General features: G+C 57.2%; 1 protein-coding gene across 3 annotated transcripts; it reads left to right on the top strand.

Annotated features, from left to right (window-relative positions):
- Window positions 1-4193: 4193 nt before the first annotated feature.
- On the top strand, window positions 4194-22199 carry MDFI (MyoD family inhibitor). Of its 3 annotated transcripts, none has more exons than XM_061195064.1 (5): window positions 4194-4263; window positions 6099-6185; window positions 13250-13432; window positions 18733-18957; window positions 21523-22199. In XM_061195064.1, the coding sequence occupies exons 2-5, from the start codon at window positions 6110-6112 to the stop codon at window positions 21777-21779; spliced, it is 741 nt and encodes a 246-aa protein (XP_061051047.1). In that variant the 5' UTR covers window positions 4194-4263; window positions 6099-6109; the 3' UTR covers window positions 21780-22199. The 3 variants fall into 3 exon arrangements, with proteins under 3 accessions (XP_061051047.1, XP_061051049.1, XP_061051046.1); XM_061195066.1 differs by lacking the exon at window positions 4194-4263 and adding an exon at window positions 4396-4555; XM_061195063.1 differs by lacking the exon at window positions 4194-4263 and adding an exon at window positions 5787-5961.
- The last annotated feature ends 3282 nt before the right edge of the window (window positions 22200-25481 follow it).

The raw sequence follows: 25481 nt of genomic DNA, 5'->3' as shown, positions 1-25481 counted from the left end.
CTTTAAAAAAAAAAAAGACTGGCACTATCCAGAAAATTTTAAGAGGTTTACTTATAATTGTCATAAAGTTGAACTACTTAAAAAAAAAAAAAGTTTGGAGACCAGTGCATAAGGGCATTTATACGTGATTAACAGCAGCTCAGAGTTAATTAACTTCCCTGGGGGATGAAGAGGATCTATCCAGTAGAGGATCAGCCCTGAGACCCCTCCCTCCCCCCAGGGAAGATGGTGCTGAAGGGAAGGCTGTGAGGCTTAAGCAAGTTGCTGAACCTCTCTGTGCTTCTGTTTCCTCACCTGTGAAATGGGGGAAATATTGGTACTTAGTATTAACTGATATTTAATGTTGTGACTATTAGTTAGTTAATTGTGGTTAATTCACGTAAAGTGCTGTGAACTGTGCCTGTCGCATAGTGAGCACCGTGTAAGGTGCTGCACACATGCCCTGTGAGGCTCCCCTTACTTGCTGCTGGGTGAGCGTCAGGGAGGGCAGACCCGGGCAAGGGAGCTACCATTTACTGAAGCCTCTGATGTTGTACCAGGTGCTCACTTAATTTCTTCCCAATTGTGAAGTGGGAACCATCCTCCTGGGTTTACACAACAGAACTGGAAGCTCAGAGAGTTCAAATGACTTGCCCCAAATCACAGAGCTAGGTAGAAGTGAGTGAGCCAGGATGCAAATGGGGTCTCCACGATACCAAACCAAGCCCCACTCTTTCTACGCTGCCAATTACCGATGAGACAGAGGAGGGGGGCCAGGGCCATGCCTCCATCTCCAGCAGCCAGCTTGGAGGTGGGGGACACATTCTGAAGAATATCACAGTTCTCTCTCTGTGCTAAAGGCCATGTCAGGGATTGGAATGAGCACTGCAGTGGGCTTCAGAAATGTGGTACAAGGGACTTCCCTGGCGGTCCAGTGGTTAAGACTCCACGCTTCCACTGCAGGGGGCATGGGTTCGATCGCTGGTCAGGGAACTAAGATCCTGCATGCCATACGGCACGGCCAAAAAAATTAAAAAATAAAAGAAATGTGGTACAAGTCCCAGCTGCAACCCATACTAGTTGTGTGGCCATGGGCAAGTCACTTCACCTCACTGTGCCTCAGCTTCCTCACCTGTAAAATGAGGATAATAGCTATCCGGACTGTGTGGGTATTAAAGGAAGCAACATGGGAGGGAGACGCAAGAGGGAGGGGATATGGGGATATGGGGATATATGTATACATATAGCTGATTCACTTTGTTATACAGCAGAAACTAACGCAACACTGTAAAGCAATTATATAAAGATGTTAAAAAAAGTAAATTTAAAAAAAAAGAAAAGAAAGGAAGCAACAAATCTAGAACAATCCAGCAAGGGGCTGGCATATAGAACATACCCAACTCGTGTGTACTGAATGTGACACACCACCGTCTTCTGATCACCAAGAATAGAAGAGAGGAACAGAATCAGGCCTGGGGCCCAGAGCTCCCCTCCTGCTGTCGCATGCCATGTCCTTGAGGAAGCGGGGATTAGAGCCCCATTCTCCACTCTGCTCGTTAGGGAGGGTGTTCCTATCTAGTTGTTCAGTTCCTATCCAGCATCCCCCTCCCCCCACTACACACAAACACACCCCCTTCAACACAGTCCTCTGCAGGGAGATCACACCACAGTGGCCTGTCCCCCACTCTCCAGGGTACGGAGACCACAGCTGTGGTCCAGCTGCGGAACCCAGCCCAGCCACCGACCAGCCCTGTGCCAGACAGGAAGCCAGGAAGAGCTGTGCATGCCTGCTGGACACTGGAGAGGAGTGGACGCCAGGGTCTGGAGCCTGGCCAGGCTCTGTAATCACATTGTGTGGAAGGGAGCGTACAGGAGAGCTGTGCAGGGTCACCCTTCGCTGTCTGGAGGGCTGTGGGGGTAGGGGGTGAGGATAAGCCCCAGGAGGCAGGAAAGAGCACTGAGTTGGGAGTCTGGAAACATGGAATTTAGTAAGCTCTTGCCACCAACTCACTGCCTGACTTGCTAATGCCCCTTCCCCTCTCTGGCCCCTTGTTTTCCATCTGTGAAACGAAATATTTATTGAGCTCTCTGTGTCAGAACCAATTCTAGGGAATACCCTAGCAGACAAAGCAAAGTCCCCTCTCTCCTGGAGCTTTCGTTCTACTAATCAACAAGAGGTGAAAGGTTTATGAAGAATAATAAAGTGGTGGGAAGGGACAGAGAGTGAGGGGTCTGCAATGGCCTCTCTGAGAAGGTGACATAAGTAGAGGAAACAAGGAAGGGGGCCAAGTGAATATCTAGGGGAAGCACATTCTGGGCAGAGGGAAGAGCAAGTGCAAAGGCCCTGAGGCAAGCACACGAGGCAAGTTGAAAAAACAAACTCAGGGAGCAGCAAGCTGGAAGGAAATGAGTGAGGGGAGATGAAGGCGAAGGCAGGTCGAGCCCAGCTCTTGGAACCTGAAGGCCATTGTAAGGACTTTGCATGTGACTCTGAACTGATCAGTGGGCCCCAGGAAAGCTAGGCCTGGGCTTGAATGCAGAGCCTACCTGGTGTTGAGGGTGGTGGTGAGGCGGGTGGAAGCATCTTCAGCCTCCCGCTCATTTACTCTGGGGTCCTATCCAGGTCCTTCAGGAGAAGACAGTAATAGGCCAGGGACAATGGTGAGGTGTGTAAGGCCAAGAGTGAGTGAGGCTCAGGTGCAAAACTTAAGGGAGCATCAAAAAACTCGGTAATTACAATTACTCGGTAATTACTCGGTAAACAATATTTTCCTGCAATATATCTAAAAATCAAAATTAATGCAAAAAAATCTATAATGAACAAAATGCCAATATTTTAAATAAAGACAGGATCTAACCCTGAACTTGCGTGATCCCATCTCACTGGCTTCACCCTAATCCTGTCCCTGGTTCCAATAAAACTTTATTTATAAAAATAGGCAGCTGGGGAATTCCCTGGTGGTCCAGTGGTTAGGACTCGGCACTTTCATTGCTGAGGGCCTGGGTTCAATCCCTGGTTCCATCCTTGGTCCGGGAACTAAGATTTCACAAGCTGGGACTTCCCTGGTGGCACAGTGGTTAAGAATCCGCCTGCCAATGCAGGGGACACAGGTTCCAGCCCTGGTCCGGGAAGATCCCACATGCTGCGGAGCAACTAAGCCCGTGCACCAAAACTACTGAGCCTGCGCTCTAGAGCCCGTGAGCCACAACTACTGAGCCTGCGTGCCACAACTACTGAAGCCCACGCACCTAGAGCCCGTGCTCTGCAACAAGAGAAGCCACTGCAATGAGAAGCCTGCGCACCGCAACGAAGAGTAGCCCCCGCTCACCGCAACTAGAGAAAGCCCGCGCACAGCAAAGAAGACCCAACGCAGCCAAAAATAAATAAATTAATTAATTAAATTAAAAAAAAAAAGATTTCACAAGCTGTGAGGCACAGCCAATAAATAAATAAAAATAGGCAGCTGGCTGGCAGGGCTGTAATTTGCTGATTTGGCTTTTTAAAAATATTGAATTAAAACATTTTTTTATCTTGGCACCTTCCTAAATTTTGCACCCCAGAGGAGTGCCCCATTTACCTCACCCTAGTCCTGGTCCTGGATAACAATGAAACTATTAGGTTCCACACGGAGGGCCCCAATGTTCGTCCCTCCTGAGGCTCAGAGAGGTAAAGGGACTTCTCCAAGGAAACACATGGATGGTGGAGTTGGGATGTGGAACTGGAGTCCCATGCCTGGTCATCACACCATACTGTGTTTTGTCCTAGAATGTTGATTTTAATGAGTGTTGATTTTTAAAAACATTTTATTCAAGTATAATAGCCATATATAGCCAATATCAAGTATAATAGCCAATATAAAAAAGTGCATGTACCTTAAATGTCCAGCTTGCTGAATTTTCACAAACTGAGCACACCTGTATAACCGGTATGTGGGATTAAATGTAAAGCCTATTTTACATTTCCAACAAACCAGACATATTAATTAGTGTTGGGCCAGATTCAGAGGACTTTGGATCCCAAGCAGCTGATTTCGGACAGTAAGGCTGGGAGACTGGGCCGATCCAGAGTTTAGGGGCCCTGGATAGAGACTGAGAAGCAGTGGGGAGGCGAGGCGGGTTAGTGGTGCAGGGCTAGGGTCTGTGGTTAGGGAGGGGGCCCCACATTCAGGAGAGGACGGAGAGCGACGGTGGGGACTGCACTGGGGACCATGTCCACCACCCCGCCCCCTTACGCCCTTCCACTTCCACTCTTGGCGACGGATGAGGCCAAGCTCGCGGACCCAGGTAAGCTGGTCAGAATGCTGCAGTCGCCAAGCCCCACGGGCGCGTCCCAGTGACTCAGCCCTTGCCGGGAAGGGGGAGTCCACCCCGCTCCCCAGAATTTCCATACAACAGCCTGATACGGGCTGGCTCCCGGAGTTCCAGGCCGGGCCCCGCACCAGGCAGCGCGGCCGCGGGAGCGGGACCCCTTCCTCCCGGCCCGGGGGCCCCCCACTTCCGGCCGAAGCCACCTGGCCTCATCGCGGGGACCACAGCGGTCCTGGCCTCGACGGCGCCGCGGGGACCTTCGAGCGTCGTAAGTAGCGACTGCGGGGACTGGGGGACACCAAGGAGAGGCCCCGAGTCCCTAGCTCGGCCCCCGCGTCCCAGCCCCGGCTTCAAGCCCGGGCTGGAAGGCGGAACCGGCAGAACAGGCCTGGCGCCGCCGTCGCCTCCCTAATTGCTCACGGGCCCTCGTGGTGGGGAGCCCATACTCGGCTCCGAGGAGTCCTTGGTCTAGCGTGGCCGAGACGCTGTCACCACAGCGGGCGGCCTCACCTGATCATCCCACGGGCCCGCCCACCCCCACCCAGCGGGCCCGCACGCTCCATGCCCTCCCCCATCCTCGGGGACCTGCTCCCTGGGCGACGCTGAGGGTCCCTGAACTCCCCCCACCCCGACTCTCTGGCCACGGCTCCTTCCTACCCCCGGCCCTGAGGAGGGACCCAGCTCACAATTCCAGATGTGTCGCCGGGCTGCCCCCGCCGGGAGGGGCTCCCTGTCTCCCCTTTCCCGAGCGCCCGCAGTTTGGAAGGCCTCGGATTCCAGTCTGGAGCCAAAAGAAAGGCTAAACTCGAGAACCTCTCTTTGCCTCCAAAGTTGGGTTTCTGACCAAATTCCCACGCACGGCTGGTGGAGGTGGGGGAATTAGGGCTGCTCTAGGACACAGGATGCTAGTTGGTCACTAACCGGATTTCCCGGAGGGACAAACTTCTGGTCTGTGCCAAGGCTTAGGACCCCGGGGCAGAGACCAAGGGGGTGGGCAAAGGGTGCCTGAGAAACTTGATCACTCCCACCTTTGGGACAACGAGATTTGGGGGCCACAAATATTCAGACAATTGGCTCGAGGTAGTTGTGGTCACCATGGTTTCTCTCTCTCTCTCGTTCTCTTGCTTTTTCGAAAACTTTTGCAGAGTTTAGGACAGGCGAAGGGGAACGCGCGCGGCCCCTTTTGCACGCCCCCCGGGGCGCTGGGTCTGGGAGGGGGGCGGGGATCTGGGGAGACTGGGCCCAGCTCCGAGAGCGTGGAGGAAACGCGCGGAGCCGGCTTCCTGTGGGGGCTCCAGCCGCGGCGCCCCGCGGACAGACGTGTCCCGCCCAGCCAGCGCCGAGCCCGGCGCGGGGGAAGGGACGTGGGGGGGGGGGGCGCCTGGGAAGGCGAGAAGGGGGCGGGGAGAGGGTGGGCCGGGGAGGAGGGGAGGGAAGAGGAGAGGCAAGCAGGGGAGGAGCGAGGGGGCTACAGGGAAAGGAGGCAGAAGGAAGGGGGCCAGCGGCGCGCGCTGGCGCCGAAATGGGAGAAAGGAGCGAGTGAGAGGGGAGGGGCGCGGGGCGAGCGCAGTGGAGCCGAGTTGCCCCTGGGCTGGGGTGCTCGCGGCCGTCGCGCATGGCAGGCCCCGCGCAGTGATCCCCGCGGCGCGAGAGAGCGGCGCGCAGCTCGCACGAGTAAGTCGATCGGGGGCCGGGCTGGGAAGGGATGGGCGCACGGCTGCCGCTGGATCGCCCTCTGCCCGGCCCCCTTTTCCCCTTTCGCGCGCGCGCGGGGACCTTCCGCCCCGCCTGCTGAGCCCTGTTTCCCGCAGGTCCCGGGCCGATGTCCCAGGTGAGTGGCCAGCGCCCCCCTCACTGCGACGCGCCCCATGGAGCCCCCAGCGCAGCCCCCGACCCAGGTAGGACCGGGGATGGAGAGCTAGACTGGACGAGAGCCGGGTAGGGGGTTGGGGGAGGTGGTCATTCTCCCCCCTCCTCCCTGAGAAGGGGGGAGACGGTTCGGGAAGCTTGAGTGGAGGTGGAGGCGAGGAATCTGGGCATCGGGGACCGGGTCCAAAGAGAGTGGACGGCTGAGGCGATGGGGGTAGGGCCCGAACGGAGGCGGTGGCCGCGCCAAGTTGGCTCCAATTCTCCCCACTCCCAGCACCAGACACACACACACCGCAGTGTCTGTCTGTCCGTCTGGGATTTGTGTCCCAGCCTTTTCTGCCCAGTGTGTAAATATTTATGGGGGCCTTAGGCGGGGTGGGGGTGTCTGAGTCTTTCTCTCCTTCCCTTCCCCCAACTCAGCCAGAGCCTAGCGCTTCCAGAAAACTTTTGTCCGACAGGACCCGGCCCCTCCCCTCCTTGCCATTCCGTCTCGCTCGTCTTCCTCCCCACCCGGGCCCGGCCAGTCCCCGCCACCCCTACCCTGCAGGGACGCGCGCGCGCGCGCGCGCACACGCACACACACACGCACACGCTTTATCTCCTTCTCCTCCTCTCTCTTTCTCTCCCTCTGTCTCATGCACTCACCCCAATCAAGTGCTCACCATCCGAGTGAAACGCCCCTCCCCTCAACTCACGGGGTCTGTAACCTCCCAGGGATTCCTGAAGGAGCCTCCCAACCCTGGGAGGGTTTGTGACTCCCTGAGGGGGTCTGAGGAGGGGGTGGAGGGGAGTCCTGGGGCTGTGGCTCTCAGTCCAGCCCCTCACCATACACATGTGAGCTGAGGCTCACAATGGACCACAGGGACAGGGAGAAGTCAGGAACATCTGGGTTTTGTTGTGGGGGGCTGGAGGGGTGGCATGCAGGAGTACAGGCCCAGATTTCATGCCTTTAATCCTAGCTCTAGGCTAGTCTAATCTTCTGCCTTTCTCTCACCCAGCCCCATTTGCCCTTTCTCCCCTCTTTGAGTCTCTGAATAACGGAGGTCTGGTCCTGGACCTCTGACACTAACTCCCTGCACAGCCTTGGACAAGTTCCTTCCCCTCTCTGGCCTCAGTCTCCATATCCGCCCATGGGAGCTGGTCTGCCCGTTTGGAGAGGCCCAGGTCTACCTGGTGTGGATGCTGGCCCTTTGGAGACGCAGGGCTGTGGAGGTGCGGGGTGGGGCTGGGGGTCTCCTAGAGTGAGGACAAGTCGGAGACGTTTGGCCAGGAGCCGGCATGTACGTGAGACTAATGTGTCTGCTGTGCATCCCACCAGCCCTCAGATTCCCCCGCCTCTGTGGGGACCCTGGAGTAGGGACTTCTGGGGAATAAACTCCCCCAAGAACTGGGCTCCTGCAGCCTGGAGAGAGAGCTAGGGGCAGAGACCTGGAAAGGCTCTTTCTCTGTCCCTAGCCCCTCCTCTCTTTCTCGGCCTCCTGCTTCTCTCCCACTCTCCCATTCTTACCCTGCTTATCCATTTTCTCTGCTCTCGCCTCCACTCCTTCCTTCCAAGATCCTCGCCCGTGTGACCCATTTCGAGCCCCAGTAGGGAAAGGAGGGGCTGAATGTGCTCGGGGCAGGGGCAAGGGCCAGGGTGGGCCACTGGGAGGGTTAAGCCCTGGGCTGTAACTTGAGGCCCCCCAGTGCCCCAGCGAGCCCCCTCCCCAGCCTGGGCTGGGCCAGACAATGTGGCTTTCATAACACGAGAAGGCCTGGCTCTGCTGCCTTGGGAGAATGAGCCTGCTGCCCAGGAAGCCCAAACCGCAGGAGACCCAGCCAAAACCCCACAGACGCCTAAATCGGAGACCAGAATCCCCCACGCTCCCTGCTGAGTGCTGACAGAACAGCAAGGCCATGGCCCTGCTGGCAAGATAGCCAGGGAGCAAGTCAGCCCCTCCCTCAGCCACCCAAGATGCAGACAGGGGTGCAAGGGGACCCAGGGCAGCTCTGGTCGGGGAAGGTGGCCAAGCCCGCACACCCTTGGCTCCCCCAGTGGCCTCTTCCCCATCCAGCCCCGAGAGCCCCAGGAGCCTGGCTCCCTAACCCACAGATTTCTGTCCAGCACTGTGGGGTCACATTCCTGCTCTTGGTTCTAAATTGAATTTCCTGGGGAATTGGAGCCTTCAGACCTAAAATAAAACCAACCGGACCCAGCCTAACTGGCCATCTCAGGCCCTCACAAGTCCTCAGCCTGGTGACCTGAGCCTGTGACCTGTGTGTCACAAGTGTGTATCAAGCGAGTCCACATTCTTGCCTTCTTGGTGCCAGGTGCCAACCCTAATTCTCACCTTCTCATTCTCTCTCCTCCTGACCTGGGGCTCCAGGCTCCAGAACTCAATCCTCAGCAACAGACATTTGCTAAGTGCTTACTGGGGGTGCAGAGACAGACTGGGGCTGCAGTCTGATTGAGGACCCGCACTTCACTCCCTAGTTACAGTTTACAGCAGGGAACCCTGGACGCTGAGTTCTCAGTAAGTGGCCACTCCGAGGAGAGACTATTGGCTCGAGGGTCAGGGAAGGCTTTCTGGAGGAAGAGGTGAAACTCCAGCTGGGTCATGAAGGATGAGTTGGATTTGGGGAGAGGGGAGAGGTAGGACATTCTGATCAAGGGGAACAATATAAGCTTGGATGGATTGGGCAGAAGGCCCTGTGGTGGCCTGGGGCCATGGAGAGGTCGGCCAGCCTGGAACATAGGATCCTTGTCCATTGAGTAGGCTGAAGATATAGACCGAGGCCTTGAATACCAGGCCAAGGAGAGATTGGAATGTGGGGCTTTGGTCACTACTCTCTGAGCAGATCAGATCCTGGCCCTCTCTCTGCAGAGATGGTCGGAGCTCCAAAGGGGAAAGCTGGGTCCACTGTCCACGAAGACAATGGCGAGGGCTCGGCTGGAGGGACCAGGCACCGGAGCTTGGGGACAAGGGCCCTGTGGACACCTTCCAGGCTTGGAATGAACCCTTCCCACCTGGAAGAGGTCCCCCGAACTCCTTCTCCATCCAGGAACAGCAGGCAGAGGGAGCACACAGGGTCCGGCTGAAGTTTGAGTCTCTCTGCTTCGCTCTCGGGCTTATGGATTTAAACGTGACTTTTCCACCCTCTTCTGGGGCTGTCTTTCCAGAACTCAGGGCATTGACCTGAACCTTATCTCATGTTAGGGATGAGAATATGTCGAGGCACAGGGGCTCTTGCCTTTCTGTGTTTCCCCCTTGGAGATGGGGACTCTTGAGAGAAGTGCAGGGCTGGGGCTTCTGCTCAGAGACGCCACCAGCATGGCTGGTCCGCTGTGCACATTATTATTTTTTTTAAGTTTATTTGTTTATTTATTTGTGGCTGCACCGTGCTGCGTGCAGGATCTTAGTTCCCCTATCAGGGATCGAACCCGTGCCCCCTGCAGTGGAAGCGCGGAGTCCTAACCACTGGACCGCCAGGGAATTACCCCCTATGCACATTAGAAAAAGGTGGCTCTGGTGGGGCCCCAGCCAGGGACTCCAGCCCCACCCCCACCCGGGGCAGATGCCTTCACACACAGCTTGAGTTTCTTGTCCACACGGTGGCCCTTGTCCTTTGCTGGCCTCCCATCCTCCAGGAGTTTCTCCTCAGAGATGTTCTCCGCTCTGTGGCTGGGCAGGGGTCTCCTGGTCGCAAGAAGGAAAACTGGGCTCTTTCCGTCGTTTGATTGTTGAGCACATGGGCCCCACCTCTTGTCTGGTTTTTCGGCTCCATGTGCTTGCAGGGAGAGCTGTTTCTTCTCCAGCATCTTGGCGTCGGGGCCCCTGGGCAGTGTGTCACCCGCAGACCAGGCCCTCCTGCCACGTCTTGTTCATTCTCTGCCTGCTCCCACGTCTCTGGGCCCTCAGCACAGTTTCCTCTTCTGCCCTCAGCGCTGCTCCCCCAGTGTCTGCTGGGTCCCCTCCGCAGCCCTCCCGGCTCCAGGAGGTCTGTCCCTCAGTGTTTCCAGGTCAAGATGACTGGACTGGATTTACTTTCCCCCCTGGTTTCCTTCCAAGGTCTGATGCTCGCCCCAGAATGGCAGGTTTCCTGCAGGAGGGGCCTCCTTAGGACTTTGTCTGTGCTCTCTGTAATTTCCTGTTCCCACCAGATTAAAGGTCACCAGCCCTGTAGGTGACTTAGGAGACACTGCCCAGAGAGTGGCAGGTGACATAGGGATAGGAGGGCCCAGGTGAGGACCAGTCTCCTAATTCCTCTTCCTCTCCTTCCTCCCTCTTCAACCCTGGGGGCCAAGAGAGCTGCAATCCTGGTTCCTTCCACTGCAGGACTGACAGTGTCACCTCTGTGTGCCCTGGTGACCTCAGGAGAAAGCCTGGGAAGTGACCACAAGGCCCACCGCGCCCCAGTTATCATTCTAGTCTCCCCTCGTTCATGCTATAGCTGTTCACACTGGGGTCTTGGCTTCTGCTGCTGTTCTCGAAAGGTCCTTTTCCCCTTCTTTGCTGACTGATTGATTATTTAAGACCCAATGTAGCCATTGCCTTCTCCAAGAAGCCTCCTAGACACACACAAACACACAAACACACACACACACCCCTGGGATAAGTGCCCACCTTCTGTGCTTCCACAGTTCTTAGATGCCCCTGCTGTAACTCTTGCCCTTCGGCGTATGTGACTGTCACCCACCCCCACCCCGACAGAGAACTCCTGGGGGAGTGACCAGGTCTTTCTCATTTTGGTCCACCCAGTGCTTGACGTATTGGGAGGTGCGTCGTAGCCGTTACACCAAACAGCACAGGAAGGAAGGAGGAAAGGAAGGAAGGGAGAGGAGGGAGGGCAGGCAGGGGGATGGGCAGGTGGAAGCGTATGTGAGTGGCCCCCTGAATACCAGGCACTGCTGAGTATTTCATTTACTCTTTGAAACCCTGAGGGACAAGCATGGTGAGCCCCCTTTCACACAAGGTGACCCAATTCCTGGTAACTCGCCCAAGCTGGTATCTGGTAAAAGCCAGGGCTTGGGTCTTCCAGCTCCTGGCTCAGGCCTTTGTCATTACACCACCTGGGAGAGTCAGCACTCCACTTCAGGGCTTTGGCAAGACGCCTCTGGGGCCAGAGGCTGGATCTGGGCGGCCCCCTCCCTTCCTGGGAATTAGGACTCAAGCTGTGAGCCTCCCTCTCCATGCCACGTTGGTCGTGACCCTCCACCGTCCTGTCCCGTCTGTGCTGCTGTAGACCAGGCTCTGGGCTGGGAGAGGTGCCATGGAGCGGGCGGCCTGGATCCCCCTTGGGGGTCGTCTCTGCTTCCCTGCTTCCCGTCGTCTGAGACCTGCGATCCTCCCAAAGCCATTTGACCTCTCATTAACGCAGAGAGCTCTCAATAGGCCCAAGGAATGGATGGGGCTGGAGGGACCTGCCCCCTGCCTCCCTGGGCACCAGGAGGGGTTCCCAGCACAGAACTGCCACCTTTCAGGAGTGGTGGGAGCCCCAGCCCTCCCTGCTCCCTGTCCCAGCTCCCAGCTCCAGGCAGGGTCAATGGTTTCCCTAGGCAGGTGGGAGCATGCCAGCTGCTTGCTCTCTGTACGACCCACGTGGGGTCCCTGGGGCCTCGGTCCCCCTGGCCGTGGGAGACCAGGGTCTTTGGAACAAGGATTGTCCCCTCCCCTCAGGATGCTCCCATCCCCCAGACCTACATGCCCAACCTGAATTGATCCCTCTAAAGATCTCCTTCCCTACCCCTCCACCCCCATTTGGAGACAGCTCAGGGAAGGAACCCCTGTGTAAGGCCCTCTGTGCTCTGTGATTGGTTCCGTTACTGTTTCCAAGACTAGCTTTTGTCTCTCTCTGTCCCTGTGGGTGTGTCTTCGTGATTTCTGTGTGTGGTGTGTACGGGTGGGCGCTGACCTCTTACTCTCTGGGTTTCATCACCCTTTCTCTTCATCTTTCTCTGTGGCTCCCTGTGTCACTTTCCTCTCCCTGAGCCCTTTGGTCTCTGTGTCTCTCTGAGTCTCTCATTTCTGTCTCCCCTGCTCCCAGTGCGGCTTGGGGGAGGGGCACCCTCTTGAGGCCCCTGTCATTCCCACTGCACGACCTGGGGGCTAATGGGAGGCCCAGGCTGCACCCTGCCCTTGCCCAGCCTGGTCCCTGGCCCCATGACCCTGGGCTTCACCCTTCCTGTCCACCCTCAGGCCTTCCCACGCCCGGTCACCTTTCTACCACCCTGCCCCACCTCTCAGCCCCCAGAACTTTCCTCCCCTGGGCCCAGGGGGCCCTAGTCCTGCTGCCTCAGGAACCGTAGGTGGCTCCATTTCTGCCTTCCGCCCACCCCGCACAGAGGGGCTGAGCCATTCACTGTAATTACATGTGGCTGCCATATGCCTCTTCCAGCCCTCTTGGGCCGTCTCCCCGTCTCTCTTCCTGCCCGGAGCCCCTCCGCCTCACCCCCCAGGGTTCTCTGACTCTTTCTCTTGCTATCATCCTCTTTCTCGGCCCCAATTGCTCACTGTCTGTCTCCCTCTTGCTCTGTCTGTATCCCACTCCCTCTCCATCGCCTCTGCCTCTGACTTCATCTTTATCTTTCTCTCCATCGCTGACTTTCGCTCAATTGCTGAGTCTCCCGCCTGTCCCGGGCTGTCTGTCACTGGGCGTCTGGGGCGCCCTCCTCCATGCCCAGTCTCCCACTTTCTGATGCACTGTCTGTCCTTGCTTCTACCTTTCACTGTGCCTTTGATTCTTTCTCTCTCCGTGTCACTCTGGATGCCTGTCCCTGTCTCCCCATCGCTGCCTGTCTCTTCTCTCCTGCGCTGTGTTTCTGCCTCCCCCCACTTCCCTTATACCATGCATCTCGGGCCCCTCTCCCTGACGGTGCACACACACACACACACACACGTGCACATGTACACACCCTTGCTCGTTCGCGGGCTGTGGTTTGGGAACTTTCTATTCTAGAGTCTGGCACTGTTGCCAGATAGGGTAAGGGCTGGGTAACTGGTACAGAGACCGAGAATGAGGGCTCACGGCATTCTGGGCCGTGGGAAGGGGACCAGGGCTGGGCAAACAGGAGGGCACCAGGAAAATGTCCTTCGGTCGTCTGCTTTTTCCCTAGCCCAGACCCTATCCCTCCTGCCTGGGCTGGAGGTAGTGACAGGATCCGCTCAACCTGAGGAGGCAGCGCTAGAGGAGGGCTCCCTGGAGGAGGCGGCACCCTCCATGCCCCAAAGCAATGGCCCTGGGGCCTCCCAGGCCCTGGACAGCACTGACCTCGACATCCCCACAGAAGCTGTGACACGTGAGTCCTAGGGGTCAGGGGATTGGGGTGGCAACATGTAGGGGTTGCTCTAGAGAATCCAATGCAGATGGGCTGGCAGAAATGCCGTGGGTGCCTGTGGGAGCCTAGCGGTGGGCCAGGACCTTGAGGTGTGGGCAGTGGAAAGGTGTAAGACGTTGCCCTTTCTGTCTAGGAAGAAGACCTCCACATACAAAATGATTCGGATAAAATTAGTTCAAAATGAGTGTGGACAGGATCCAGGCAATGTGGTTCGGGACAAGAGAGCGTGAGGCCAGGGGCAGGGAGCCGGAGCCTGAGGCAGCCCAGCCTTCAGGGTGTCAAGAGCAAACCAGCAGGAGAGACACCCGCAGTTGCTCTCTGTAGAAAGGAGCAAAACTCAGCTCTATTCCCAGGTTTAGCTCAGTGTCTCCAAGGAGGTCCTGGAGGGGGAGAATTCGCCACTGTCACCCTCAGAAGCAGGGGAAGGGACAGCCAGAATCATTTTGTAATTACCAGTAAGATCCGCAAAATCTACGGACACATTGGCACTTTCCGACTTTCTTTCCCTGCATGATCTCATGCGCTCTCCAAATTGGCCTGTATTGAGGCAGCAGGATAGCGCTTGCCAAGCCCATTTTACAGATGAGGAAACTGAGGCAAGGAGACCCACTGTCCCTGGACACAGACTGGGGAGCTCAGTCTCCTGGCCCAGTGCTCTTTCCTATGCCTGCCTGCCCAGCTGGCATGGCCAAGTGTGGAGCCGCCTTCAGCCAGGGCATCTGGGGTAAGCTGGACTCCCTGGAAGTCAGGGTTACTAAATCCTGCTAGTGCACTGCCCTCCAGACACACCCACCAGCAGAACTGAGAGAAAGAGGTGAATGCCGTGGTCACGGAGGAGGGGGTCTGGATGGGAGTTGGACAGACACCCCTGTGTCTATGGGCCCTGAGTGTTTGCTCTGTGACTCAGCCACCACGACCACCGCCACGGCCATGGCCACAGGCGAGCTCTGTGCCTGCCCCAACCTCCTGGGCCCTTAGCTCACCACACGCTCCCGCCCTCTGGTCACTGTGCCCATGTTTAGGCAGCAGGGCAGGGGGCACTGAAGCTGGCCAAGGACTCAGCCCAGTCACCCACCATGGGGCCAGGAGGTGGGGGCAGGATGATTCAGGCCTGGCCACTTCCCCTGACCTTACCCCTGTTTACCCAGATGCAGGCACCAGCCACTGCTCAGGGCCAGAGGCTCCCAGCACGGTCCTCCCCAGAGCCCCGTCTCCCATCGTCTCCTGACTCCCCAGCTTGTCCTCAGCTCCTTTCTCCCAATCTCCATCCCCTCCCCCCTCCACTTCCTAGCTGTGGAACCTCTGGCAAGTTTTACCCTTTCTGGGCCTCAGTTTTTTCATTTGGAAAATGGGCTAGTAATAGTACATCTGTTTGATGCTTAAGGAAGTTACTACTGGGAATTGCTTGTGATCCAGTGGTTAGGACCCAGCACTTTCACTGCCATTGCCCAGGTTCAATCCCTGGTCAGGGAACTAAGATCCTGCAAGCCACTCGGTGTGGCCAAAAAAAAAAAAAAGCACATAAGGAAGTAGTTACTACACTTAGAGCTCTTAACACTGTGTGTGTCTGGCACCTAGTCACAGCTCAAACCATGTCAGCTACTAGGTATAAGAGTAGTGATGGTTGTGATAGTAGCAGCTTATTCCTCTGTCCCTTGCCTCCCAACCTCTGCCCCGCTCCTTGCCTCTCTGCTCTCGGAGTCCCAGCTTTTAGCCTCCAGGCTGGTCCCACCTCTGACCCTTCGCTGTGTGACCTTGGACAAGTTACTGTACTTCCCTGGGACTCGATTTCCTCATCTGTAAAAGGAGGATACTGCCCTATAGAGATACTGAGAACAATTCGCATGCCAAGTGCTCCGAACAGTGCCCGGCGTGCAGTAAGTGCCCAGCAGTGTGCTCCCACCATTACTTAAAGGCCCAGCCCCCTCAGTTAGGGGAAGCGCTGAGGCCCCCTTCCGCTCGCCTCAGCCTCCAGCTCCCGCCCCAGACACCCCCTCCTGCCACAATCCAAACCCAGAGACCTGGCTCGGAGGGAGCTGGGGATCTAGACCCCAGGGCCTGAGAGATGGAAGTGCCCCACGTTCACGTTTACTGAGGGTCCTCAAGGCCAGAGGGTCTCGCCCAGGAGTCAGGGGCCCTGAGCAGAGGGATCCTCGAACTCTTGTGACCCCTTCTCAGACTTCTCCACACACACACACACACACACACACACACACAAACACACACACCCCCCACTCGCATCTCTTGAGACACACACACACACACACACCCCTGCCCGCATCTCTTGAGACACACACACACACACACCCCTGCCCGCATCTCTTGAGACACACACACACACACACACACACACACCCCTGCCCTCATCTCTTGAGACACACACACACACACACACCCCTGCCCTCATCTCTTGAGACACACACACACACACACACACACACACACACACACACACCCCTGCCCGCATCTCTTGAGACACACACACACACACACACCCCTGCCTACATCTCTTGAGACACACACACACACACACACCCCTGCCCTCATCTCTTGAGACACACACACACACACACACACACACCCCTGCCCGCATCTCTTGAGACACACGCACCCCTGCCCTCATCTCTTGAGACACACACACACACACACACACCCCTGCCCTCATCTCTTGAGACACACACACACACACACACCCCTGCCCTCATCTCTTGAGACACACACACACCCCTGCCCGCATCTCTTGAGACACACACACACCCCTGCCCTCATCTCTTGAGACACACACACACACACCCCTGCCCGCATCTCTTGAGACAGACACACACACACACCCCTGGCCGCATCTCTTGAGACACACACACACACACACACACACCCCTGCCCTCATCTCTTGAGACACACACACACACACACACACCCCTGCCCGCATCTCTTGAGACACACACACACACACACACACCCCTGCCCTCATCTCTTGAGACACACACACACACACACACCCCTGCCCGCATGTCTTGAGACACACACACACACATACACACCCCTGCCCGCATCTCTTGAGACACACACACACACACACCCCTGCCCACATCTCTTGAGACACACACACACACACACACCCCTGCCCTCATCTCTTGAGACACACACACACACACACACCCCTGCCCACATCTCTTGAGACACACACACACACACACCCCTGCCCTCATCTCTTGACACACACACACCCCCCTGCCCTCATCTCTTGAGACACACACACACACACACCCCTGCCCGCATGTCTTGAGACACACACACACACACCCCTGCCCTCATCTCTTGAGACACACACACACACACACACCCCTGCCCTCATCTCTTGAGACACACACACACACACACACACACCCCTGCCCTCATCTCTTGAGACACACACACACACACACACCCCTGCCCTCATCTCTTGAGACACACACACACACACCCCTGCCCGCATCTCTTGAGACACACACACACACACACACACCCCTGCCCTCATCTCTTGAGACACACACACACACACACACACCCCTGCCCGCATCTCTTGAGACAAACACACACACACCCCTGCCCTCATCTCTTGAGACACACACACACACACCCCTGCCCGCATCTCTTGAGACACACACACACACACACACACACCCCTGCCCTCATCTCTTGAGACACACACACACACACACCCCTCTGCCCTCATCTCTTGAGACACACACACACACACACACCCCTGCCCTCATCTCTTGAGACACACACACACACACACACACCCCTGCCCTCATCTCTTGAGACACACACACACACACACACACACACCCCTGCCCTCATCTCTTGAGACACACACACACACACACACACCCCTGCCCGCATCTCTTGAGACACACACACACACACACACACCCCTGCCCTCATCTCTTGAGACACACACACACACACACACCCCTGCCCTCATCTCTTGAGACACACACACACACACACACCCCTGCCCGCATCTCTTGAGACACACGCACCCCTGCCCTCATCTCTTGAGACACACACACACGCACACACACCCCTGCCCTCATCTCTTGAGACACACACACACACACACACACACACACACCCCTGCCCTCATCTCTTGAGACACACACACACACACCCCTGCCCGCATCTCTTGAGACACACACACACACACACACACCCCTGCCCTCATCTCTTGAGACACACACACACACACACACCCCTGCCCGCATCTCTTGAGACACACGCACCCCTGCCCTCATCTCTTGAGACACACACACATGCACACACACCCCTGCCCTCATCTCTTGAGACACACACACACACACACACACTCCTGCCCGCATCTCTTGAGACACACACACACACACACACCCCTGCCCTCATCTCTTGAGACACACACAAACACACACACCCCTGCCCTCATCTCTTGAGAACAGAACCATGCCATCCAGGTGGGCAAACCTGAGGGAAGGAACGGGGTGTTTGGGGGGATCTCCAGGGCCAGCCTCCCCACACCCCACTGATAAAGCTGTTTTGGTTCCTCAGCCTGGGATGGGGACCCAGGGTTCCCAGCTTCTGGGGTCTCCCTGCTTGGCCTCCCTCTTCCCTTCTCCCCCTCCTCAGACCCAAGGGGCCCCTCAGCAAGCCCTTTCTGCAGCTGCCCCACAGAGGCCGGATGGAGCGGGGAGCTGGAGGCGGAAGGAGCAGGAGATAGGGGGCTGCTCTGAGGAGCCCCTGGATTCCAGGGCCAGGGCATTCATCTCCAAACAGATGTTTCCAATCAATCACCTGGCACAAGAAGGGCAAAAGCAGCAGGGGGCTTGGCAGGGGCCGAGGTGACGGTTAACTGCTTCCCTGCTGTCCCTCCACCCCCAACTGCCACCACTCTCACCAAAATCCCAGGACCCCAAGAGCAGGAGAGTGGACTTCACGTGGGGTAAGAAGGTGGGGTCCAGGGCCCTGAGCCTCTCCCTTTGCCTTGCACCTCTGTCTTTTCTGGAATGAGCACGGACCTGGGAGTCAGGAGCCAGGCTCGACTCTGTGGCTGTTTCATGATGTGCCACTGGGCAAATCAGTTTCCCTGGGCCTCAGTTTCCCCATCTGCAAAATACAGATCAGCTAGATGACCTGTGGTGTATCTAGGAACAAAGCAGGCAAGATTCAAGCAGAGCCCCGGGAGGCTGTGCAGGGACCCACCCCCCAGCTCCCACCTCCCCCATTGCCCTTTCTCATCATCTTCCTAGGCCAGCCTCAGGGGAACCCCTTGGGCTGCATCCCACTAGTGGCGAATGGCTCTGGCCACCCCTCGGAGCTGGGCGGCACCAGGCGGACGGGGAACGGTGCCCTGGGTGGCCCCAAGGCCCACCGGAAGTTGCAGACACACCCATCTCTAGCCAGCCCAGGCAGCAAGAAAAGCAAGGGCAGCACCAAGTCTGCTGCCTCCCAGATCCCTCTCCAGGCACAGGAAGGTAAGCACCCCATCTCGCCTCCCTCTGGGAGAAGCCTCCAAAGCTGGCTTCCTCGAAGTCTGATGCAGGGGCCAGCGGCAGCATCTTTACAAGGTTGCTGGTTAGAAGTGCAGCATCTCAGCCCCACGCCAGGTCCTCCAGATCTGAACCTCTGGGTGGGGCCCGGGAGTCTGGGTTTTAACAAGCCCTCCAGGGAGTCTGATGCAAGACTCTTAAATCAGAGAACCTTGCAGAGGACACATGTTGGGTAAGGTAAGGCACGTGTGAGTTCTAAAGGCCAACCCCTTCTCATCACTACTCTCCCAGAGTTGCTCTAACAAGAAATGGAGCCATCTGGGCCCGTCCAGCTTAAGCCACGTCATTTCTGGAAACAGAAATTTTCCTTGAGGAATGGACCATCTGTTTAGTGAGAGCACAGCACCTAGCGTAATAAAATGATGCACCATCAGATGCTTAATTGGGGGTGGGATGGGGGCTGCAAGGTGCAGTGGGAGGTCAGAGCACCCAGATATACCAGCCATTGTTCCTGTCACACAGAGGTCCTCTGAGGGACCGACCTGGGCAGCCACGTCCCCCGTCCCACCAGGCATCAGTTCAGCGTGGGTGACGGCTACCTGTAGCCCAGTGATGTTTGACCTTCACCCCAGAACTTTTCAGTAATTTTTCTCCATGCTGGGGGACTCTGGCTGGTCCTCTGCAAACAGGATTCAGTGTACACATTTGCACACAATGTGTTCATAACTTTCACCCCCCAGAGCAGATTCTGCCCAACAGGCTTGTTTATGAAGGGGGTATTCATGCATCTGAAGTGAACTGGGCATCTGCTGTGAGCCAGGCACTGTGCTGTGTGCTGGGTACCCAGGCCATGGCCTCATAAAGCTCTCATCAGAGAGACACAAACAGGTAATCACTCTGTGATGTGATAAAAGATAAATGATGAGTGATAAAGTGAACACAGGGGGACACCCACACCGGCCCAGAAAGCTGGGGAGGGGAGTCTGGGAAGGCTCTGGAGGTGTCTGAGCAAGCCTTAAAGGACCCATAGGAGGATCTAGCCAGGGTGCATTAGCACAGAGGTGAGAACTGGCTAGTGTGGCTAGATTATGAAGTTCCAGGTGAGGAATGGTGGGAGGTGAGACTCCAAGCAGACCGGGGCTCCCGCGGTGGAGGGTACCTAGTAAGCTGCATAGTGGGTCTAGACTTCATCTGGAAGACAATAGGGAGCTTCGAAGGGTTTTAAGCAAGGTGGTGACCTCATCAGATTTGCATCTGAAGAGAACTCCCTTATCCAGTTTGCCGATAGATGGCAGGGGTTCCAGCTGTGCGAGCCCCCATTCCCTGTACACAGGACTGGGTGGGGACGTCAGAGCCTGCATGGTGGTGTGAGACTCCGACAGGACCAGCAGCCTTGAGCCAGGGGCCCGCCTGGTCAGGGGAACTGGACACTGCCCATGGCCCGACCCCTGGGAGGGGTGCCAGCCCAGCATCCTGGCAGCACGCCAGCGGTTCAGAACACGGGCTGCCGAGCCAGCACCACAGCGTACCAGCTGGGTGCCCAAGGCAGGATCGTGCGTTAATTCACTTCCTGTGTATTTACTCAGCACCCACAATGTGCCAGGCACTGGTCTAGGGACCGTAACAGACAAAGACGCCGGCCCCTGCGGTGCTTGCCCTTTAGTAGGCGGGGAGAGCTGTGTAAGCCGCGGGAGGTGCTAAGTCCTGGGCGGGGAGGCAGAGCAGGCCCCGGCGAGGGGGTGGGGCTGGGGCCCGGCAGCTCGCAGTATTAAAGAGGGTGTTCGCGGAAGGCCTCCCCCAGAGGGGACATTTGGGCAAAGACGGAGGGGACAGAATGAGCAGAGCATGTATCTGGGGCCGCAGCACTGGGGGGGGGACGGGGGGCAGTGCCTGCATGACCAGGAAAAGCCAGTGTGGCCACAGCAGAGTGATCTGGGGAGGGACCGTCGGGGCTACTGTGAGCTCTTGGGCTTTTCCTCCTGGTGAAGCGGAAGCCACTAGAGGGTTCTGAGGGCAGGAGGGGCGGGATCCAACAGAAGTTTTTCAGGGGTCCTTCCGGCCTCCGTGTGCAGAGTAGGTGCGGGCCGGGAGCGGTAGTCAAAGGCAGGGAGTGGGGAGACCAGCGAGGACGCAGTTGCTGTCGCCAGGCAAGAGCTGAGCAGAGTGGTAGGATTCTGGAGAGATTTTGAAGTGACTTCTCTGTGCCTCAGTTTCTTCATCTGTAGAGAGCGGCTAATACAGCCCCACCTCAAGGAGTTGTTGCAAGTTTAAATGAGTTTAATTCGTGCATAACACTTAGAACAGTGCCTGGAACACGTCATCCCTCGGTGTTCGTTAAATAAATGACCGAGGGTGGTTAAAGCAGGGACTCAGGATCCAGGCTGCCGGGGCGCAGACCCTCACTCCACATAACTCTCCGTGTCTCGGGGTCACCTGGAAGGTGGGTCCCCATTTCACGGAGCCGGGGGAGGGCTGCACGAGCGTTATGTCTGCACTCAGTGAGCCTGCCTCCCGCGGCTGGTCCCCGGCCCCGGGCCATCTCGCCTGCAGACTGCTGCGTCCACTGCATCCTGTCCTGCCTGTTCTGCGAGTTCCTGACGCTGTGCAACATCGTCCTGGACTGCGCCACGTGCGGCTCCTGCAGCTCCGAGGACTCGTGCCTCTGCTGCTGCTGCTGCGGCTCCGGCGAGTGCGCCGACTGCGACCTGCCCTGCGACCTGGACTGCGGCATCCTGGACGCCTGCTGCGAGTCGGCCGACTGCCTGGAGATCTGCATGGAGTGCTGCGGGCTCTGCTTCTCCTCCTGACCCGCGGCGTCCCCGGCTGTCACACGAGGCTGGACCGCCCCCTCCCCCGGGCCTCTCCCACCCTCCCCGAGCCCCCTCGGAACCCCAGCCCGGTGAGAGGGCGGTGCCGGTCCTCCTCGCTGGTTTCCCTGGACAACAGCACCTAAGACCTGGGGGGAGGGGGGACCATTCCTGGATCAGCTGCCAGGGCTGCAGAACACTGTGAAAGTTGGGGGAGGGGGCCGGGACATGGGGGAGGCTGGGGTGCCGGGGCTGTGCGCTTTTCTACCTCTCACTGCCCCTGTGCCTGCCTCCCCCCTCCCCTGCCCCCAGGCTTAGAGGACAACAAAATGTGAAAAGAGACACCCCACCTGACCTCAGCCAAGCCCCTCCCCAGTCTCCCCTCCTGTGGGGCCTGACCCATACGGTGACCCCAGAGGGCAGGGCTGGGCTTGGGCCCAGGGTGGGGTGGGAGGGGGGAAAGGTATAGATAAGACTGGAAGGGGAGAGGGAGGGAATGGAGGGAAGGTCTGTTCTATTTGTTGCTGTAAATAAAGATATGGGTCCATCTCACATTTCCTCAGGACTCATGAGTGATGGCCATGGACTCTCAAAAGCAAACACTCCCACAACCCCCCTACAAAGTCCCCACATGGATGGGGCTTCCCTGGCCTCTGAGGTCCCCTCCCTTGTTTCACGTTCCCCCCTGAGGGAAGGAAGGAAGGGGGGTACCCACGCCCCACCTTTATTTCCCTCTTCCTGCCAAAGGGACGGAGAAGCCCAGAAAGGGAAGAGTTAACCCTTGGCATAGAATTAATTAACAGCAGATGTGTTCAGGTTTTGATTAATTAATCTCCTGCTGACTCCTGCTTCTCGAAGCCATGATGGCTCCAAGGCATAGGGTGACGCCTATGTCAGTGGCAGAGCAGGGCCTGGGGAGGGGACAACCCTGGGCCCCCACACAGCCAGGGCTGCACTGGGAGGCAAGTTTGGCCTGAATGGAGGTCACGTGGCCCAGCCTCAGTTGTCCCCCTGATTGCCAGGGGGCCTGAGATAGAAGAAAACTGTCAGGATTGGTGGGAGCCTCAGAGGTCAGGTGTCCAGAGCCCTTGGGTGTGGGAAGGAGGGGCAGACCAGAGCACTGAGGCTGACAGCGGGGAGGGCTGTGTGGACCAAACCCCTCTCCACCCCATCCTGGACCTGGAGGAAGCCAGGAGGGGTCCAGGGTGAGTGAGAGGACAGCTCATGGTTGGACTTGGATTGTCCTGAGGAGAAGACATGGCCCTAGAAGGCCTTGAAAAGTAGAGACCTCATGGGAAACTGGTGGGACGCTGCTTCCAGGAACAAAGGGTGGAGTGGCCCTGACGGATTCTGGAGGGGAGGAGGGAGCTCAGAAAAAGAGCCAGATGAAATCTGAACTCTCTTAAGGAATGCCACACTACGGAACAGCCCATGGCTTTGGGCGTGGGTTGTAGTGTCAGCAGAAGGAGGTGACAAGAGATGGTGAGAAGGACCCCCCCCCCGCGCCCCTCCCTGCAGCCCCTCCCCTCATACACGTGTACACAGGCCTCACTTTGCCAACACCAAGGTTTTCCGACTTCTGGGACCACATAGGAAACTCAGGACACAGAGAGGAAGTGACCTCCCCAGGGTCACATAGTCAAGATCAAAGCCAGGAGAGAAGCCCCATTTTCTTGGCCCCCTCAATGTTCGTTTGTCTCAAGGGTTTTTTTTTTTGTTTTTTTGTTTTTGTTTAGTTATTGTATGCTCAAAGTACAAAAGGTTCAAAAGTCTCATCAAAAGTGCATACACAAGCATTTACCCATATCATTTTTCTTTTTTTTTTACAAAATGTCAGAATCCCATGCACGTTACACCATTTTTATCACTTGACCATTTGTTTTGGGGGCTCTTCCTTATCAGCACTTTGAAGAGTGGCCTGGAGCTTCACGGAGGGATGAGCCACACATGATCCAGTTGCCCAGCTCCTGCTTAATCCCTTCCATTAATTTCTCTGTTATAAACAAGGTTGCACAAATGCGCTGTATCTGTAGAATATTCCTGAAGGTGGGATCGCTGGGCCTCAGGGTGTGTGTGTTTGTGACTCTGACCTCGATGAGGGGATGCCAGTCCGCCCCCATGGCCGCGGGGAGCGTCCACTTCTCTGCTGTGCTTCTTTGTCCACAGGAGGACGGATGATGGTGGGAGGGCTTCCGTTCAGTCCCCGCTCAACCCAGCTTCTCCCCAAGGCTGAGGTTCGAGGGACGTTAGGGAGGACCAGGGTGGGGGGTTCGCCTGACCAACTCAAGGTCTGGTCCAGGTGGGCAGGAAGGCCCCTTCCCGGCTCTCTCCCCTCCATGGCGGCCACCGCAGGAAGAGGCACCTCTGAAGTCCAAATAGTGATTTCCTGCAGGACAGTGGCTGAAACCCGAGAGGCTGAGCTGGGTGGGGGTGAGACAGAGGCGGGATTCAGCCACACACACACAAACACACACTTTCCTTACAGCCACATACTCACATACATTCCACAAAGACACACACATACCGCACAAACACACCAGACATAGACACGCACATGTGTTCACACACTGCACATTTCAGAACCTGCAACACCGCCAGCCCGTTCAGCCTGATCCTTGTGTCTGCTACCCGCCCCCCTGCATCCCACGCCTTCTCCATCTTCCCCAGCCCCCACGTCCTTGCGCAGGTGGCCTCCTCTCTGCTGGGAAGCAGATGGCATTTATCTTAGAGGCCACTGACCCACCCAGCTCTGCCCACACATCCTTCCAGGGCAAGCCCTGGTTCTGGACCGTTCCCCTCCACACCGTGGCCCTTCTCTGTTGGCTCCCAGTCTCTGCTTTCTGACCAGCTGATCTGAGCCGGGTTCTGCTGTGGGTCCTGGGGAAGAGGCCCTTTCACTCTCTGGGCCTCAGTCTCCTTGTGTGTACAATGGAACAGAGATGAGGCTCTGGAAATCTAATGGCGGCCACAGTATCCAGGGAAGTCGCCTGCTTCTCTGGTTTGCTTTCAACCCTGGAGCAGCAGATAAGCAGATAAGTCCCCTCCTTTGCCCAGGAGACTTCTTGAGGGCCACTCTCCTGCCCTGGGTCGTCTAACTCAAGACAGTCATTACCACATTTGTGGGAAGACAAGGCGGTGAGGCCAGGCTGAGTTGTCCCTGCCCAGGACCGCCCATGACCTCTGGGTGATCTGGTGTGTTTGCCCTGTAACCGAGCAAGCGGCTGAGCCAGGGGCTGGCTTGTGTGGGGAGGGGTGCTCTGCCCCCCACGCCCCGGCCTCCTGAGCCTCCACCAGCTTCTCCCCATTCTTTGGCACATTTAATCCACATTCTCTGTGCTTGTACTCAGAGCTGGGCCAACTCCAACTCGGCTTCGGGCCTAGACACCCCATGTCTCCGGGGCAAGGAGGGGACACCTTGAAGCAGCCCCGAGGCTGGATTGCCTGCAGCCAGCCATGCCCTGGGGCCTTCACCAGCTCCCCGGGCAGAGGAGGCAGTGGTGGGGGACTGAGGGCTGGTCCCCAAGGCTCAGGACAGCTGCTGCAGACACTCCCCGTTGCTGAGGGGGGGCAGCAGAGAGGACAGAGATCATAGCCCTGGCCCCTTGTCACTTCCGTGTTTATGCTCCTTTCCACATTCCGACTTTCCTAGAATGATACGGAGACAAGCATGGGATGGTATCTCCCACAGCCACAGCCCTCCCC

The sequence above is a fragment of the Eubalaena glacialis genome, chromosome 7, assembly GCF_028564815.1.
Source record: "Eubalaena glacialis isolate mEubGla1 chromosome 7, mEubGla1.1.hap2.+ XY, whole genome shotgun sequence".
Taxonomy (NCBI): Eukaryota; Metazoa; Chordata; class Mammalia; order Artiodactyla; family Balaenidae; genus Eubalaena; species Eubalaena glacialis.
The sequence above is the reverse complement of the archived record's forward strand: the minus strand, read 5'-3'. Positions and strand labels throughout refer to the sequence as shown.